Source organism: Bactrocera neohumeralis, chromosome 6, assembly GCF_024586455.1.
Source record: "Bactrocera neohumeralis isolate Rockhampton chromosome 6, APGP_CSIRO_Bneo_wtdbg2-racon-allhic-juicebox.fasta_v2, whole genome shotgun sequence".
Classification (NCBI taxonomy): Eukaryota; Metazoa; Arthropoda; class Insecta; order Diptera; family Tephritidae; genus Bactrocera; species Bactrocera neohumeralis.
This window is the reverse complement of record NC_065923.1, coordinates 19060634-19080822: the sequence shown is the minus strand read 5'-3', so window position 1 is coordinate 19080822 and position 20189 is coordinate 19060634. Positions and strand designations below refer to the sequence as shown.

Here is a 20189-nt window from a genome sequence, read left to right as displayed (position 1 = left end):
AATGCTACAAAATGTTATCGATAACTTTATTTCATTTATGTATCAGAAATAAACAAAGAGTTATTCATGATAATATGGCATCACTGACATTAAAACGAATTTGGCAGCACAGGTTGCAGCGTCTTTTTCTGTAGAGGGTTTATTGAATCACACCGGTTTGCCTCATTTTGTGTGCAAAAATAAAAAGTTATTGAATATTTTGGTGCAAATTAAATCTATACAATAAATACATAAGTATTACAATGGCGGCTGCGTTAAATGGTGTGTTCCCGTCAACGCTGCAGGAAAATGTACAGAAATCAAAAATATTGGTTGTTGGCGCGGGTGGGATCGGTTGCGAGATACTGAAGAATTTGGTGCTTTCCGGCTTTCCTGATATCGAAATTGTAAGTTATTAATTATTAAAATTTTGGTAGTAGGCTTTAATATTTGTAATTTTTCATTAGATCGACTTAGATACCATTGACCTGAGCAATCTAAATCGCCAATTCTTGTTCCATCGTGAGCATGTGGGTAAATCCAAAGCACAGGTGGCACGTGAAAGCGCTTTGCAGTTTAATCCAGATGTGAATATTAAAGCGTATCATGACAGCATAATGTCGTAAGTTAAAATACCGCTTTTAATTTTGGCTTCTCACTTATTTGTTTCTGTTCAATTTCAGCACGGATTATGGTGTGAGTTTCTTCAAAAAGTTTGACATTGTGCTAAATGCCCTCGATAATCGTGCTGCGCGTAATCATGTTAATCGTATGTGCTTGCATGCCGAAGTGCCACTGATTGAGAGTGGTACTGCAGGTTATAATGGACAAGTTGAATTGATCAAGAAAGGTTTAACACAGTGTTATGAGTGCACACCAAAGGCAAAACAAAAGACATTTCCCGGCTGCACCATACGCAACACACCATCTGAACCCATTCATTGCATAGTTTGGGCCAAACATCTTTTCAAGTAAGTCGATTTTAAATCAATCAAAGACGATTCGGTTTAATGTGCGTCTTTTATTTTTAGTCAATTATTCGGCGAAAGCGTAGAAGATGAAGATATATCGCCGGATATGGCCGATCCCGAAGCCAATACAGTAGATGCTGAAGAGAAGGGCGAAAGCGAGGATAAAGAAGTCGCTAAAACCATACCAGAAACAGAAACGGGCAATGTTGCTCGTGTAAATACTCGACAATGGGCCAAAGATTCTAGCTACGATGCTTCCACATTATTTAACAAATTCTTCTTTGACGACATAAATTATTTGCTATCCATGGCGAATTTATGGAAAGAGCGTAAGGCACCCACACCTTTGAAATGGGACAATGTACTACTCAAACAGGATAATGGCGAGGGAGTAACTGCTGAGACCTTGAAGGATACTACGAAACATTACCATAAAGTGTGGTCGCTTGCTGAATGTGCCACTGTATTTGCAGATTGTTTGAAGAAACTTAGTGCTAGCTTTTTAAAGCTTGATGATGGCGAGTCGCTGGTGTGGGATAAAGATGATCAGCCAGCAATGGACTTTGTGGCCGCTTGTGCAAATATACGTGCTTATATTTTCGAAATTGGGCGCAAATCACGTTTCGAAGTAAAAAGCATGGCCGGGAATATTATACCAGCTATAGCAACAACCAATGCAATAACAGCCGGTGTTGTGGTCTTGCAGACTTTCAAGGTATTGCAGGGTCAGCTCGATAAATGCAAGTCGGTATATATGCGTTTGAGACAAAATCCACGTCAGCAGCTTTTGGTACCGGAAAAGTTCCTTACAGCACCGAATCCCAATTGTATAGTTTGTTCTTCCGAACCGGCCGTGCATATACGTATTGACACTAAACGTATGCGCATTAAGGACTTTCGTGATGATGTTCTCATTAAAACTCTTAACATGGTTAATCCCGATGTCATGGAGCCGAATAAGGGTATTGTGGTAATATCTTCGGAAGAAGGTGAAACGGAGTGTAATGAGGAGAAGCTCATGTCCGAAATGGGTATAGTCGATGGCGTGGTGCTCAAATGCGATGATTTCTTCCAAAACTACGAACTTGAAGTTATTGTTATACATTTTGATGCAGAACGTGATGAGTCGTTATTCGAAGTAGCATCGGATAGCAGTCAAATAAAGCAAAAGGATAGTGAACCAGCTGTGAAAGAAAGTAATGGCAAACAAGCAGCAAAATCAGCTGAAGAAGATGACAGTGCAGATGGTCCATCTACATCTAAAAAAAGTCGGGCAACTGAAGTTGTGGAAGATGATGATGATGATTTGTGTTTGATTGAGGACGATGAAGACGGTAATGCAGAGGAAAAAGTTGTTGCGGCCACCGACAAATTGTCTGTTACCAGTCCCGTTAAGGAGTCTCCCCCGCCACTTCAAAGTGGTGGTAAGCGCAAACCCTCTGAAAGGATTGATGACGAAATTACCGAAATTAAAGATTCGGACGATGAGGAAGATTTTGGCCCAACGCAGATTAAGCGTATGCGCACAGACATCAGTAATGTTTCATCGAATGAAGTTATAAATATTGATTGAACAATTTACAATAAACATTCATCATATTCATTAAATTGCGAAATATCGATGTCTTTTTCATTTCTAAGTCAAATAAATTTATTTATAATCATTCTTATTACAATTCTTAACATCAACAATTAAAACGTCACTTGTACATGTGATAGTTTTGTTAAAACAGTCTAGATTCTACATCCTATTAAAGCATAAAATATCTAGCACGGTATGAAAATATATTTTTTTTAAGTCGAAAGTGATTACAAAGGTTACTTAAGAGATACACACTCACACATCTATGTTAAATTAAAATTTGGCATTATCGTATATAATTAAATATGTGTCTATATTATAACTAAGATTAACTGTACTCCTCATCTGTGAATAGATAAGTGTAACTTAGCACCTTTTCAGGTGCTTCAGCGGTATCACAATAGTAGCTACGCGGTGTTGGTATGCGCTGTAAACACAATGATGATGGTTTTTCACTAAAGCCGGCGTCACCGCCATTGCTAGATATTGGCTTTGGTTCAACCACACGGTAAAAGTTACAACGTCGACTACCATATATGGGAATATTTGCATCATATGGCGGACTAAGTATATCAAAGAATGCAGCCACGCCGCCAACGGCGGTGATTTCATGATAATTGCGTTCAGTGGGTGTTAGCGTAGCGCATTCTGTACTAGAACTAACGAATTTCGGTTCATTTGCTTTAACACAAACCTCCAAAGCCTTGGGGTCGTACAACGGTTCATTTGGTTTTAACGGTTGTTTAGTGTAACTTTGCACCTTTAGCTTTCCGTAAATACCGCGTAAAAGTCCATGCATACACGGATGATCATGCAACGGCATTGTATAGCCTTCACGCATCACAAATACACTCATGGATACAACATCATTTTCCAAAATATGCACATACGTGCACGGTGCTCGTCCAGGTTTCTTGAATAACGTTTCGAATTCCTGCGGCTCAAGCTGTATGTCGAAATATGTTAAAAGCTCCGTTAGTTGCTTAAGCGTAGGGAAATTCGTATTGAAAGACGCTTTATTCGATTGATCGAATGTTTTGCAAGCTTGTCGCAAGATATTTAACAATAACATAGACATGTTTTTAACAGTTTATTTGAACAATTTCTCCAGTTGACTGAAAAGTTTTCGCACTAATAAATAATGGACGTGATTTTTCCGATATGCCAAAAATGAACATCTGTTCAATGTTGTGGTTACTTACAGTGTTGCCACTCGAATTGAGTGTGTAGTGATGCCACAGTGCATACTAGAAGTTAATTTTAGAAGAACTCCCGTTATTTTTAAAAATACCGAGTTATTAAATTGTATCGATTTTTTTAGTGTGTGCAACGTAATCGAAGGTAATAATATTGATATCTGCAGAGGAATGGTTGGAAGCGACCACAATATACAGTCTCTCGAGTGGAACGGCACTAACCGGGGATGACTTATTGCCACTAGGGATACTAGTAGAGGAACCTCTGGACAAGAGAAAGTGTGTGACGTTTTTCAGTCTTTTATGTTATAAGAAATGCACCTTAGACTAAAGTTTTCTTTCATTTTCATTCTTTCAGAGATCCAATCCTATGTAGATTAAGTTTAGCCATCTGCTGTGGCAATTACCACACACCACTTTTCGGAAACTTCATGCTACTAACAGATCCAAGCATGGTTTGATCGTCGACATGACAGCCCTTAGCCGGTTAAAACCTAGGTCAATACCGATACCATGAGCATCTGACCGTGAGCACGTGATTTTTCTTTTCTGCTGTTGTGACAAACCAGGGTATGTTCCAAATTCCTTTAGCCAGCCGCCGTGTTTACGGATCTGACTTCCTCATGTTAAAATAATTTTACAATAAGCTGGTTCAGTATGTGTGTAGGTAACAGTGTATATGTGTACATACATATACATATGTATATTGTCATGTCCACCATGTTGTCCATTGCCGAAAAACATGTTCTCAAACCTTTGCTGAAGTTGTTGACTCGGCAATTCAATGCCGAAGACATTAGCTAATCCTCAAACAAGCAATGTCATTTAAACATGATCATGAGTGTAAATATAAACGAATCGGTGCGTTTCTATGTCTAAATAAACGAAAGAAGCACGAGAAGCTTGTACGTATGTACAGGGGACAATTGTATATTATGAACTTGATTTTTTTTGATGATTAAGCCAATTGACAGGGAAGCAAGCTCTAAAGTGGACTTTTTTGAATGAACTCTTTAATAATTTAAAATATTTGCTAGTTAATCATATCTTCCATTTCCAATGTCCAATTTAGACAAATAAAAGCCCGTAGTGTTGAAATTGAGGAAGACCCAAATCAGTCTCTCACGCGTGGTTCTCAAGCGTTGGGCATCTCTGTGACATCGCTGTGGCGAATTTTGCGAAAAGATCTTGGCTTACATTCTTAATCACTTTGATTACCAGAATCAAGGTCTGTTCGTGAATTGGGCTGAGCAACAACTTGAAAATGAACCGGATTTTCATCCAAAAATCATCTTCAGCGATGAGGGTCATTTCTGGTTGAATGGATTCGTCAATAAGCAAAATATGTATTATTGGTAAGGCAGCAATACACACGTACTCCATGAGTCACCATTGAATCCCGAAAATATTATGGTTTGGTGCGATTTACGGGCGGGCGTCGTCATTGGGCCGTGAATGAGAATCGCTTTCGATCAATGATAATCGAATATTTTTGTGCCGAATTGGATGATAGGGACTGGAACAATATGTGGTTTCAACAGAACGGCGCCACAAGCCACACAGCAAATGTCGCAATCGATTTATTGAAAACCAATTTTGGTAAACATGTTACCTCACGTAATGACTCAGACAATTGGCTGCCTCGGTCGTCTATTTAACACCGCTAGACTATCTGTGGGGCTACGTCAAGTCTATGGTCTATGCCAACAAGCCAGCGATGACTGATGAACTTTGTACGAATATCGAAGGTGAAATTGCAGCAGTATCGGCCGATTTATGTTCGAAAACCGTCCAAAATTGGGTTCAGCGTCTGGATTTCTGTAAACGTGCCCGTGTTGGCCAAGCAAAAGAAATCGAGCTCCATGCATAATGGCATCGAATGTACTTTCACTGGAATAAAGAATTTCATTGATATCCCAAACCGCGTTTTTGTTTTATCTAAACTTTTGTGGCCCTCTTATTGAAAACCCCGTTTTAATGTGTTCTTCTGGTAGTACGTTGATGTTTGAAGTCGTTTTTATAACTATTTTCTAGTAGTTCAATTGATAAACATATTGGACAACATTTAAGACATTAAGAGGTCTAATGGTCAAATGCCCTGCACTACTTTTACCCTCGATATTGTTATTTCATGACCTTACCTTCAGCTACCAAATTTCTTTTGCCACATAAGTAGTACAAACCAGTCTTTAAGGGTTTGAAGAAACGGTTTCTTGTACCCTTATCTTGGGTTTGAATCAGAAGTTTACTCGAAGTTAAGGAATATCGAAGCAGGGCGGATCACCTCGATATCTGAGATACCTTTGTTGGGGTTTACAGCCGTCGAATGTAGAATCAAAACGATTTCAGTCAAATCAAATTGAACAATAAAACGGCGGGGCTGATGGGTTGCCGGCTGAGCTATTCAAATACGGCGGCAAAGAACTTATAAGGAGCATGCATTAGCTTCTTTGTAGAATTTGGGCGGACGAAAGCATACCTGATGTAATTCTATATAAATTCCCGTAAACTGACGTGTAGCAACATCGAAAGATTCGTCAGGTATAATCTTCATAAGAGTGTATAGCTGCTGGCGTACGCCGATGATGTCGATATCATTGACCTCAACATCAGCGCCGTTCTGCTTTCTCCAGACTGGATAAGGAAGCGAAGCAAATGGGTCTAGTAGTGGACGAGGATAAGAATCAAACAAGTAGTTGATACTCGCGGCTTCCACGTCACTGTTGAGAGTCATAACTTCGAAATCGTAGATAATTTCGTATATATTGGAACCGGTATTTTTAATTGGTGTCTATGCCATCGAATAAGAAGAAAAAGGAGAAGCCAAATTTCTATGTCTAATTGTGTCTCACTAATGTATCTCTTGTTATCCATCCCGCCTAAGCAGCTACAACTCAAGCGACGTCGTAACCTCCGTTCCTACACCACCAAAGTATGGTGATGAAAGTCAAGTGGAATTGGGTATATCTTTCTTCTTCACGCATAATTTTAAGAATTGATTTTAATATTTGCAAATAAATTCATTAATTCATAATATTCAATATATGTACATATGTACATCTCAATGAGATGTGGAAGTTTTCGCATACAAGAAGTATAAATCAAAGAGCTGACACTGACTTTAACCTTAGTTCCTGTCATGGTAATATTTCTAATTATAAATACATACCTACACATAGGTATATATATGTATTTACATATACATATGGTATATATTCCAACAGATTTGCTTCGTTATAGTTCTTTAACACGCTTCATTTGCAGCAGTTACATATTTCCATAACTGTGGGCAGCAAGAGTTTAATGAGCTAAAACTGTCTCGGTTAATGTCTCGAGATTATGAATTAAGCAGTAAAATTAAAATTTGCGCGATTTTATATATGTTTGTGCATGTGTGGTGATTTATTTCTTTCAAACGATAATTACAAGAATTTTCCATTAATTTGATTAATGTTTCGATGATTGAGTTATAAAATAAACAATCAGTTCAAGCTTGCGCTAGCTCGGTAACTGCAGCCTTCTTATTTACTTTATGTACGATATATAGATCGTTAGTGTAGGTTAGAGTTCAGGTAATGCTGGCGCTCATGTAAACTGACACTGCTGTGTGTTTGGGATCGGTTCAATTTCCTAGTCGAGGTAAGTTATAACTACCTTTGTAGATAACTTTTTTTCTACCAGAGATCGCAGAAGTTAATAATCCGCCTAGATTTACGATAAGATAAGGCCACATAAAATTGATACCCATTCAGAGGCGGGATAAAACATGAACGATCCTTTCTTCCAGCACACGGAAAATATAAAGAATAATTTCCAGATCACTTTCAAGGTTGCCTTAAAACTTCAAAATGTTTTGAAATCGGCATTTGAAAAAAAATATCCTACTTTAATATACCTAATTAAAGAACAATGGCTGAGTTCATGTCGGCAGAAATCCTTAATGAGTACAACAAGGCGTGGTTCGATGAACAAGTCGCCATATATGTGATGACAAGCCAGTTGTCCACTCTTTTGTGAAACTATATTGTGTGACGTTACTTGGTGTGAAGAATTTATGAAATGCATCATTGTATTTCGCTAAGCTAGACTCTGGGTTTGATACTCTGAGGCGATCGTTAAATGCAGTACTCTTATTTTATATGACATCATATACAAGTATGTATATAAGGTTTATCGACTCTCGATCTGTAGTGTAGTTGTTCTTGAATACTTTGGATGGTTTTCTGAGACAATTTCAAATTTGACACCGAGAACATTAATCAAATATATAGGTTTGGTTAGTTTAGTCTGGTTGAGTAATTGCCATATATTACTTTACACAATCTTGTCCACTATACCATGGACTTCGATGCTTTTGTGGTCGGGTGCCCAGTTTAAGTGAAGTCGCTTGTTCTTGGCGATAATCTCTACTGGGATACTTTTGGCCGATGTGTGAAACGAGATATGCTGCTTGGCTGTCCGCGTATATATTAACTCTAGACTTACCTACCGCGGCTTTCACAATAGCAAAAACTTCTATTTGATATATACTGCAGTGGTCCCGTAGTTTAAAAGACTGTTTTATGCCTAAGTCTGGACAGTATATCCCCTCAGCAAGTCTGTCTTCCATTTTTGAGCCAACCGCCTTTAATCCACTGAACTATGTCTGCAAGTTCCATATGTAGTTCCAGTAGTTGTTTCCTCGATTTTGAGCGAAATTTTCATTAAAGAGCTCTATAGGCGACAGGTTTAGCACTAATTCGAGAGCCGGCCTTGGTATTGTTCTTAGAGGTGCCGTTATGCACAGTGCAACGCGCCGCTGAACCCTTTTGATTAGTTCCGGTAGGTAGATTTTCTTATGCCTTTTAACACACTATGGCACCGCAGAGCAGAACAGGTCTTACAATTGATGTAAAGCACTAATGTATGAGATAGGGAGCTTGGGTTGAGCATCCTTCTAAATGTACCATATATAAAGCATTGCGGGCTTGGCTGGTTTATTCATTAATAACTTCCATAGGAGCGGAGATAGCACTTCACGCGGTGTCATTATAGGCTTCCTTGGTACTTTTAGCTTCGTTTTATTTTGTTTTTACCCTTTTAAAGGTAGTCCTGAGGTTTCTAACCTAACGTAGCATAGCAGGATCAACACCTTATTATTGACTCGAAACTGCTCAGAATATATTCCAGCGAAACGACCAAGTTCAGTGTTGTTTTTGGAGTTTGGGAGACGATTTTCAAAACGCTTACTTATTTAAGAAGAAGTGGTAGTAAACTCGTACCAGCTGTTCTTTTGCACTTTCCGGAAACCAATGGTTGCGGTTGCAGCTGTACGTAAGGAGTTTGAAATGCCGTCCCACAGTTCCCTTATACCGAGTTGTTGACGAGTGCTCTCAGAGAGCAGGAGTGCAAGCCGAGTAGAAAATCGTTCGGCTGTCTGTTGTGATTGCAGCTTCTCGACGTCGAACCTTCCTTGTGTTTGGTGGCGTGCGTTTTTTGCTGCACAGGCGGGTGTGAATCTTAGCTGCGCACGCACATCTAAAACACTGGAGACGTGTCTTCCGTCTATCACAACATGATCGATCTGGTTGGTAGTTTTTCGATCCGGAGACAGCCAGGTAGCTGGATGAATCTTCTTATGCTGGAATCTAGTACTACAGATAACCATATTTCGGGCCCCGGCGAAGTCAATCAGCCTCAACCCATTTGGGGATGTTTCGTCGTGGAGGCTGAATTTACCGACCGTAGTGCCAAAGACACCTTCTTTGCCCACCCTGGCGCACGATTTTGACATCGTGGCGGGGGCAGCCTTCATAAGTGCGCTCCAAGCACTCATAAAAGGCATCTTTGGTCACATCGTTCTTCTCTTCCGTCGGGGCGTGGACGCAAATCAGCGATATGTTGAAGAAACTCGCTTTGATGCGGATTGGGGCTAGACGTTCATTCACCACAGTGAATGACAGTACTCGGCGATGGAGTCTCTCTCCCACCACGAATTCTACACCAAACTTGCGCTCTTTTATATGGCCACTGTAGTAAATGTCACAAGGACCTACTCGTTTGTGCCCTTGTCCCGTCCATCGCATTTCTTGGACGGCGGTGATGTCAGCCTTTGTTTTTACGAGGACATCAACCAGCTGGGCAGCGGCACCTTCCCAATTAAGGGACCGGACGGTGCATGCCCTCAATTCGTAGTCCTTATTTCGTTTGCCATGATCGTCATCAAAAGGGGGGTCACTCATCCGAGGCTTGTTGTTTCCTTTTCATTGGGTGTGTTTTTTTACGTGGCGGGTCCCAAACCCAGCGCACAACCCTATGCAGGGGATGTTTCGCCTTCTCACTTTAGCTCGGCTTCAAACGGATGTTCTTAGGCTACCCAGAGGATACTTGGTCAAAACCGGAAGTAGTGAGATGCTTGAGCCATGTGTAAAAGAATCGTTTCTGGCCACTCCCAAGTGAATGGCGATCAGAGAACTTTCCTCACTTGCGGGAACTTCTTCATATGGGCGTCTCTACCCAATTAAAATCTGAGGTTTAGACATTTTTTTGGACTGCATTCAAATCAACGAACAATCGGGCATGAGCTAAGCTTTAGCCTTTATCTTTATGCCGATTCAAGTTCGTGTCTCCAAACACACATACAAGCGCGTAGTTCTAGTTTTATTCGTCGCATCGGGTCATGCTATACCTTTTTGGAAAGCTCATTTCACGCGGTAACACGTGTTTGATTGATTGTCGTTTCTTTTAAGTCGTTCGTGAGTTATAGCGTCGCAAACATGGAGCAAAATAAAGAGAAAATACGGCATATTTTACAGTACTACTACGATAAAGGCAAAAATGCATCTCAAGCTGCCAATAAAATTTGCGCAGTTTATGGACCCGATACAGTTGCCATTTCCATCGCACAACGATGGTTTCAACGTTTTCGTTCTGGTGTTGAGGTGGTCGAAGAAGCGCCACGCTCCGGAAGGCCCGTCGTCGAAAATAGCGATAAAATCGCTGAATTGGTCGAAAGAGACCGGCATAGTAGCAGCCGTATAAAATTCATTTCAAATTCAATAAAAAAAAAAATTCAATAAAAATACCGCAAGACTTTTTTGACAACCCATTATTTCAATCGAAAGGCTTTTAATTGAGTTTAATTAAGCAATTGTTTAATTTGTCAATTTAGATTGAAATCTTTGCAAGTAAAATATGCCGGCAACATTTTACCTCACATTTCACATTCGGCTTTTATTTATATGTTTTTTTTTTTAATAATCCGGTTGAACAAAATGCAACGGTATTTGCTTGTACTCGTATAATAATTTGTTATATATTTAACAAGCACAATTATTGGACCTTCGTAGGTGACATTAACTCGCACTTCTAAAAGCTTCTACCTAACCTTAAAGCGCAAACTTTTTACGATTCGATAATACATTAATTCAATTAAAACTCAAAATAAAAGCTGCAATTATGAACTATAAACTATTAATAGTTACAAAATGTTTCCTGATAATGTTGCAATTAATGCGCAATTAACACTAAAGTCCCCATAATTACAATAATAATGATAAAGCAATTTTTCGACAGCGAAGAATTGTCCGAAAATTCAAAGTTAACAAAAATCGATGCTAATCACCTACTCATTTGGCGAATGTTGATTATAAAAAAATATTAAAAAAATAAATAAAAATAAAATTAAATATAATGAGTGGATTAAACTGAAAGCTGATTTTGCTGTGCACACATTAGTGACCGCGGGTGGGTGGTTCTGCTGCTCAGATAAAAAATTGATAAATTTGTGTAAAAACCAAACCAGTTTGCTACTTAATGTTATTGTTACTTCATTTTGAAATTCTGTGAGAGTTTATTTAATTGCGTAATAAATTGACAAGTCGAGTTGTGACAAAAAAATTTGAAATGGATTAAAAAGTACTTAACCTAAGAAAAAAAATAGAATGATAAAATTTTCAAATTCAATGGATGCTAAATTTGTTTGAAATATCGAAGTTGGGTGGCATTAGATTGTAGGGCTAATCCCCGCACTTAAGGTAACACAAGATTCCACTTGGAGAGCGGTGAACGCTAGTGCTTTGTGATTTCTAAAGCTCCTAGGTATGAATACCTACATATTTTTTTAGGATTGTTTCACTGCTGTGGACAAAAGTCCAAGCCAAATTTCATGAAGATATCTTGCCAAATAAAAAAGTTTTCCATACCAGAACTTTGTTTTGATCAATTCTTTAATAGATCGAAAAAGCATTTGAGCTTGTCACAAATTTGTTCTCTCTGTAAAGATGTGACAAGATCCTATTGAACAGTCTCTCGTCAGAACACCTACAGTAGAGTACCGACTCGTTCCGAATCTGATGAAATTGTGGTAAGGTGTCTTCTCTAAGAAGCTCATTGGTTTTCCAGTTTCCGTGATGCTGCTAGAGATAATAAGATCCTTGACTAGTCTTGAGCGCATAGTCATGGAGTCGGTTTTATCAACCAAAAATTAGCAAGAAACAGTCTCTTACATCCTTTTTTCCTTATTAGCGTAGACACCGCTTACGCGATTAAAGCCGAGTTAACAACAGCGCGCCAGTCGTTTCTTCTTTTCGCTACGTGGCGCCAATTGGAGATTCCAAGTGTAGCCAGGGCCTTCTCCACCTGGTCCTTCCAACCGAGTGAATATCTTCCTCTTCCTCTGCTTCCCCCGGCGGATACTGCTTCGAATACTTTCAGAGCTGCAGTGTTTTCGTCCATTCGGACATGACCTAGCCAGCGTAGCCGCTGTTTTTTAATTCGCTGAACTATGTCAATGTCGTCATATATCTCGTACAGCTCATCGTTCCATCGAATGCGATATTCGCCGTGGCCAACGCGCAAAGGACCATAAATCTTTCGCAGAATTTTTCTCTCGAAAACTCGCAACGTCGACTCATCAGTTGTTGTCATCGCCCAAGCCTCTGCACCATATAGCAGGACGGGAATAATGAGTGACTTATAGAATCTGGTCTTTGTTCGTCGAGAGAAGACTTTACTTCTCATTTACCTAATCTGTTCGCAGTAGCAGCTATTGGCAAGAGTTATTTTGTGTTGAATTTCGAGGCTGACATTGTTTTTGGTGTTAATGCTGGTTCTAAGATAGACGAAATTATTTACAACTTCGAAGTTATGACTGTCAGCAGTGACGTGGCCGCCAGCAGCTGTTTGTTTGTACAGGAGATACTCGTTATAAAAGATTGTCCAATCTGGAGAAAGCAGAACTGCGGGTGTTTCGATGATTATCATCGGCATACGGCAGCTCTTATAAAAGATTGTACTTGCTATTTTCTCCAGTAGAAGATTGAAGAAGTTGCACGATAGGGAATCACCTTGTCCGAAACCTCGTTTGGTATCGAACGGCTCGGAGAGGTTCTTCCCAATCCTGACAGAGTTTTTGGTATTTTCCAACGACAGTTTACACAGCCGTATCAGTTTTTCGGGATACCAAATTCAGACATAGCGGCATAGAGGAAGCTCCTTCTCGTGATGTCAAAAGCAGCTTTGAAATCGACGAAGAGGTGGTGTTTGTCAGTCCTCTTTTCATTGGAAGTGTTTTTTACGTGCGTCCCAAACCTAGCGCACAACCCTGGAGATGGATATTTCGCCTTCTCACTTTAGCTCGCTTTCAAACGGATTTTTTTCTTGTCTACTCAGAGAATACATGGACCGGAAGTCGTGAGCTGTTTGAGCCATATGTAAAATAATGGTTTTTGGTCCCTCCCAAGTGAATGGCGCTGAGATAACTTTCCTCACTAGCGTGAACTTCTACACATGACGCCATCCTCCGGTGATATACTACATGATAGTAAATTTCGCTTGCTTCTAGTGACACCATCATGCGGTGAGGCTAGATACTTATCGAACCGCCCTCGCATTTGTTGAAACACCACAAGCTGATCGGTAAAATATTATATTTAGCAAAGGTGTATTTAAACATGGTTTTCTATGCGCATATTATTTGTCTAACGAAGCGTGTTTGTAATAGATTACTTATGTTACAGTGTCCCTGGTGTTGACAATATGATTTAACCGATTTGTCACACTTCATTGAGCGCTGAACAGGCAAATATCTTTTTTACACTCATGCATAAGTACAGTATATATATATCTATCATGGTATATATATACATATGTATATAGCACTCAATTGATTGTCTAATTATCTTGGAGACATAATTCGCCGCGTGCACAAAGCCAAACATCGCATTAGTATTATAAGCAAATTAAAAAGCGACAAATCAAAAAAAAATTTTAAAAATCAATTTACAACTCAACGAAAACAAAAACAACAAAAACAAGAAATGTACAGAAAATCAATAATGGTACATTAACGAAAATTGTCAAGGTACTTAGATTGCCATAAAAGCAATTTGATTTTCTGGCCAAATGAATATCAGCCAGCCTGCCACAAAATGCCATTTAAAAAATTTACCGCAAACTCATTAGCGCCCTATAGTCTCTTTACGTTTGTATGTAGGCACAAAAGCACAAAACATGTGTTGACAAGCTTGTGTTTGTTGCCTGTCATTTGCGTTTCTGGTTACAAGTTATGGGTCTCTTATTGTGACTTAAGTATGCATTATTAAAAAAAAACTTAAGACTTTAGATAATGCCGACTTTTGAGGCACAATATAGGCTGGTCCGCGCTAATGTACGAGTATGTACGTGTGTGCGTGCTTTCAAGTTTAACAATTCAACATCCATATAAAAATGTTTTTAACAAATTACGTTGATAAAGCGTTTAGATTACATTACTTTGGCTAACCAAAAGATATTCCCATAATCCCCATAATGTGCATAACCTACAAAGGCATTCATGTAAATATGTATTCATATATGTAATTCAATGTCAGTGCGTTTATTGAGCGTGATAAATTCTAGTCATTTAAAGAATTAATAAACTGTAATGTCACTTCTAAGGGTAAAAGTCGCTTCGCTTAAGCATCTCCTGTCTAAAAACAGGACTTCGAGTTGTCTTCACTCCAAATATTCATTTATATGTATATTTATTATAATTTAAGAATCTTTTAAAGGATAGACACTATTAACTAAAATAATGTTTTGTATCTCTTCGACAAAGGTGCTTGACTTAGAAGACCCAAGATCCGCGATAAAACCAAAACGGAACTTAATTACCGATTCTCGAAACGATAGACTAAAAAATAGTCTGGCTGAAGTAGTTCCTGAGAAAGTACTTTGTTCGGAAAAACGTGGGTCAATTGGCAATAGAATGTCTGATACTTCGGACTCTGAAACTGAAACTGCTCTGTACCCAAAATAGAGCGACAGCGTTCAACGAGCGGCGCTCATCAGCATGTACTCGTATAGTGCACTAAGGTCCACTCTAACTATGGAACTTAACGCCATCTTGCACATATTGGCCGTAGACATCGTCGGAAGGTGTATGGCTGCGAAAATTGCTATCAGACTCAGAGAATCTGGGTTCATAGAAAAACACGTGACTGAACACTCGAAAATCCGCACTCACTTCGACTTCATACTGGATCACTTAGATCGTGGAGTCGCTGAACCGAACTCTGGCGAGTCCTTCTTTGCCCATATACCGGCGAGGGAGTTGTGGGTGGGAAGAAGCCGTTGGAGGAGAGGGACAGTGAGCTTTTTTACGGATGGGTCAAAGCTTGAGGGAAAGGTTGATGGAGGGATTTACTTTAAGGAGCTCTCTATCAACTCCAGTTTCAGGCCGAGTTTGCAGCCAATAAGGTGGTAGTAGGTTTACTACTCAGGAGTGTAGCCTCCTTCAGAAAAGTGACCATCCATTCAGATATCAGGCCACAGCGGAATCGCAGGAAATTGTAAAGCTGATGAGCTAGCAAGAAAAGGCACCTTAGAACAGCTATCGGAAGAATGGGAGCAGGTCGGTGCCCTCGTATCCTCTTGAGTTTTGCTACTAGATAGCTGGGCTTCACGGAAGCTTGGCCGGCGCTGGGCCACCATCGGTACATGCGCTGCAGGCTCACAAAGGCCAAGTATTTTGATGAATTTCAGGATCCTGTTGCCGCTATGGAGTCAATGTGATCCGTTTTCGGATATATAGGTCTAAAGGTCTTGTTTCTACGTCTGCAAATAACTTCGCACTCTAAATGCAGATACTACTAGTATATCCGATTCTATATTCTATGTTACAAAACCAGCCGTTTGCACAATACATTATACCCATGTTGAACAAGGGTTTCTTGAGTCTTCAATGGCCATTGCAGAACTAAATAGTAGCCGAAACTTGCCACCGGAGAGATTTCAAATATGTTTGAACTTTGTTAGGTTATAATTTCGCATTAGTAGCTTCGCCTGGCACAAGCCTGTGGATTGGTGTCAATATCTTTGCCTATCCGGTCTTTCTTCCTTATTGAATAGCTCCTTTATGGTGTGAGATCTCCCACTCCGATGCAGAGTAATTGGTGGTTTTTAAATACCTGGATCTTCGAGTTCAGTCTTTACGTTCAGCTGTTTATTTTATGCATGATTAAAAAGGTACCTTAAGGTAGAAAGTAATCGTTTCTGATCAATGGAAAAATTTATATTATTGTGTAGTCGAAAAAGTCTTTTCGTTTTTCTAATCGAACTTCAACTTATTTTTTTTTATATTTATAATGAACTTTGCCAGAGACATTATTCCATCAGTGTAAAACTTTTCTGAAATTTTCACAGGCTTCTCTTGAAGCCAACTTTGTCATACTCCATTAAGGGAGTTCTGCATTCACCGAAACAAATGGTCATTAAAGATGTTTATAGTCTAGCGTTGTCCTGATGGAAGACGAAGCCCTTTCGGTTGATCAGTTCTGGCCATTCTTTTCATCAGTTGTTGACAGTAAAATGTAGAATTAATCATTCAATCTGCCTGGAACAACTCATAGTGGATGATTCCTTTTCAATTATACCAAACACTCAGCATAACCTTTCGAGGCGTCAATCCTGGCTTTGCGATCATTTGTTGAGCTTCACCACGCTTGGACTATGAGCTTTTTCGCACATTATTGTCGTATTTGATCCATTTTTCGTCTCCTGTTACCATTTGCTTCAGAAATGGTTCGATTTCATTTCGTTTCAGCAAAGAATCGCAGATGTTAATTCGGTCCATTAAATTTTTCACAGACAATTCATGTGTTACCCAAACATCCAGCTTTTTGTTGCCAGCCTTTTTTTAAATGGTTTAAAACCATTTGATGATGAATGTTAAGTTCCTAAGCGATGTCATGGTTGCTTATGTGACGGCCCTGGTCAATCTTTTCCATATTTTCATCGACTTTTTCAAGGTTAGGTCGACCAGAGTGAGGTGCATCTTTCACATCGAAATTTCCAGAACGGAACGAGAGAACCATTGTTGTGCTACACGAATTGATACCGCATCGTCTCCGTAAAATACTTTTTCGACTACCCAATATTTCTGACATTAAGGATCTATATATTTCTCGTTAGGTTTCCAGCTGGTTGTTTCTAAATAAAGACTTGGCAAAACTTTTGATTGCGAACCCCTGGCTTAGAGAAGTCTGAAGTTGTATTCGTTACTTTACATAGTGTACCTTGGAATGGAAATCATTTATTCAATATTCAGAAGAGCGTTGCAGTGAAGTACCATATTTATTCTGTCTTACGAAAGCCACACTTATTATTGGAAAAAGTCTGATGTAATAAATTATCTTAACAGCAACCGTAAAGTTTTTACAGCAAACAATTGAAAAATATTTTATTCATTCATTCAACAAAAGCTCTTTGGAAATTTCCATTTCGTGCATTTCTTTTAACTTTTTCAATTAACACCATTTCTTTTTAACGTTTTATTTATTGTATTTTTAGCAATTCATCAAACATTTTTAAAAATTATTTTAAGAAATGTTTAATTCTTTCCAAACAAATTTATTTTTATTATTTATGGAATTTTTTGTCCTGGAAGAATGCACATTCATTGAGTTTTGTAACTTTTGTAAAACTGAAGTGTCATTGTTTAGTGACTTTGATGTAATTCGTCAAATGAATTTGAGAATAAAGCCAATTTATGCAAACACATTTTGAATAATAACCTCACGTGTTGTGCACACCGACATCGATTAATGGAACTCATTAACACAACTAATTAATTTCCGGCTATAACACAGGCAAAGTGGTCAGCGATGAAATGTTTTGCTTTGCAAATTTCATTGATAAGGAGGAAATAATGTGTTTAGAAAGTCTTATGATTACAAGAATATTCTAAATTGTAAACTCTTATACATAATACAACGGTTTTGATTACTCTACAGTTGAGTGTGGTTTCAGATGTCGCAATCACACCTACTTCCAATATGGAATTCTTAACTCTTCTAAGTTCTTTAGAAGGTATCATAAGCAATATGAATGAATCTGAAAATATCGAAATAAATCTTAAATATCTCTATTGTGTTCCTTTCGGAATTTATAATGGTCGAATTCGACTTGTTTCAGCGTCCAGATACTGAAAATGAGGATCACAATGCCTGTGTCTGATTTTTTGCCGAAAACATCGGTACATTTTTGAGATATCTTAGCGAACTTCAGAGACTTTTTCCTGATAATAGTTTGCTATTGTGTCAAAAATCGGTAAAATGTAAAGATTTTCGAATTTCAGTGAATACGTTAGAATATAATCTTCGACATATGTACTATAGCATTTGGGGACCGTAAATTCGTAATAGCTTTTCTGATACTACTCTTCTTGCTATTTGATATTTATATTGTGCAATTTTCTTTCTTCTCTTATGGAAAATAATTTTACAGCCGATCTGCAAACAAACCTTTCAAGCTTTTTAACTTAGTAAAAATATCAACGCACACTCTTTGAAACTCTCCCTCTTTTTACACTCTCACAAAACAAAAAGAAATACTGTGCGCAAAAAATAGTAAGACTTTTTATTTTAAATTTCGAAAACTTATTGGAGGAAATATTTTTTTTAGATTGGTATAACTGTCATTGTCTGTGCTAAATGTCACATCAAAATAATCATTAGTGTTTGGTATAGTATACATATGCTTGTCTTTCTGAAGTACATAAAGTGCCTTTTGCGATTTTTACGATGAGTGAAATTATTCAACAAAGCAGGTCCATTAAATTTGGTTTGCGGAATCAAATTTCTGGTGCCGAAACATTCAGAAAGTTGAAAAATACATTCGGTGATAATTGTTTGTCGCGAGCAAGTGTTTTTGATTGGTACAAATTATTCAAAGAGGGTCCAGGACGCGTTGATGACGAACCACGTCCAGGACGGCAATAAAATCAGAGATTTTACTGGTATCGTTGGAATATCGGAAGGATCAGTAAGAACCATTTTGAAAGATCATCTGGGCCTAAGAAAAGTGAAAACACCATTGGACCTACTATAATTAATTTTTTTTTTCGAAAAACTGCGTCGCATTAACTTCTGTGAAACAATGCTTTTCGGCAACCAAAATGTCATGAAACGTACTATTATTGGCGATGAGTGTTGGATCTATGACCCGGAAACAAACGATCAATCGACCGAATATCGTGGCAAAGGTGAGCGGAAGCTGGAAAAACCACGTCAAAGCAGGTCAAAAATCAAGGTTATGTTGACAGTTTTCATCGATTATCGAAGGCTATGCCGCAAATTAACCCTTAATAACTATTTCGAGGATTGAAAAAAAGTTGGCACAAGTGTATTGGGGCGAAGGAAGATTACTTAGAGCAGAATAAATTATGAATTTTAAAATTATGAACAAAGTCTTACTATTTTTTGCCCATAGTAGTATATTTTATCAGCTTTTCAACGGCGAATGTTAAAAAGATGTTCGGGAGAATGTGCAAAAAGTAGCAAGAGCACATCACTGCTACGAAGTGAGCAGCCGAGACGATTGGGATAGGAGCCGAGGCAGCCAACCAAGTGGTTTCCGGCGTGCACTCACCTATTTGTCGATATATATATATATGTGTGCGTGTGTGTTAGCGCGCAGATGTTCGTCTGTACGAAGAGGCAGCGCCAGCGCAGCGCGTCGTTCAACGACAATTTCGCGCCGAAAAAGACTTGGAGCTGATGCGATCACCAACAAACGCTCAGTGTTGCTCGTGTCGCCAAAGCGCCTTGTCACGCTACGTCGTGTTGTCTTTTAAGCGTCGCTTACGATTATTTCTGCATTACAATCATTACATTTTGTAAGCGTTTTACAGGGATTAAGTGTGTTTTATAACCTAATGAATACAATGAAATGAAAATTATATAAATTTATTAAGTGAAAGTGTGTGGAGAAAATTATAAAAGCGCTGTAAGCGTATATAAACGGATTGTGAACAATAAGGGATTGAAAATAATTAAAAAAAAATAAATTCTTTGAAATAATTATAACAATAAATAAAAAAGAAAAAATTAGAAAAAAATCGGAAAATATAATTAAAATAATGCATCATGAAAATTTCGGATATCTTCGAAATTTTGATAAATTCGAATATTTTCGAACTGATTTATAATGAAAATTAAACTA

The 20189-nt window shown here is 38.5% G+C and overlaps 4 protein-coding genes across 7 annotated transcripts in view; 2 read left to right on the top strand and 2 right to left on the bottom strand.

The window, feature by feature from the left end:
• LOC126760985 (heat shock protein 23-like) overlaps positions 1-20189 on the bottom strand; it is a 450653-nt gene that overhangs the window by 68513 nt on the left and 361951 nt on the right. The gene's annotated exons all lie outside the window — the stretch shown is intronic.
• Positions 70-2566, top strand: LOC126760960 (SUMO-activating enzyme subunit 2). Its single transcript, XM_050476788.1, has 4 exons — positions 70-386; positions 447-601; positions 663-950; positions 1011-2566. The coding sequence occupies exons 1-4, from the start codon at positions 243-245 to the stop codon at positions 2521-2523; spliced, it is 2100 nt and encodes a 699-aa protein (XP_050332745.1). The 5' UTR covers positions 70-242; the 3' UTR covers positions 2524-2566.
• Positions 2577-3720, bottom strand: LOC126760975 (2-aminoethanethiol dioxygenase). Its single transcript, XM_050476826.1, has one exon. The coding sequence runs from the start codon at positions 3608-3610 to the stop codon at positions 2861-2863; it is 750 nt and encodes a 249-aa protein (XP_050332783.1). The 5' UTR covers positions 3611-3720; the 3' UTR covers positions 2577-2860.
• Positions 19748-20189, top strand: part of LOC126760969 (uncharacterized) — a 49185-nt gene continuing 48743 nt past the window's right edge. For 3 of the 4 annotated variants that reach the window (XM_050476816.1, XM_050476815.1, XM_050476817.1), the window contains exon 1: positions 19748-19863. The gene's annotated coding sequence lies outside the window, so the exon portion shown is untranslated. Of the gene's footprint in view, positions 19886-20189 lie in introns of all 4 variants that reach the window. The other variant, XM_050476818.1, reaches the window with a different exon arrangement.

Excerpts from the sequence above, each read along its gene's own strand:
- LOC126760960 (XM_050476788.1), top strand. The coding sequence starts at position 243 with ATGGCGGCTGCGTTAAATGGTGTGTTCCCGTCAACGCTGCAGGAAAAT. Across the intron at positions 602-662 it reads TATCATGACAGCATAATGTC|CACGGATTATGGTGTGAGTT; the intron begins GTAAGTTAAAAT and ends GTTCAATTTCAG. Across the intron at positions 951-1,010 it reads TGGGCCAAACATCTTTTCAA|TCAATTATTCGGCGAAAGCG; the intron begins GTAAGTCGATTT and ends TTTTATTTTTAG.
- LOC126760975 (XM_050476826.1), bottom strand. The coding sequence starts at position 3,610 with ATGTCTATGTTATTGTTAAATATCTTGCGACAAGCTTGCAAAACATTC.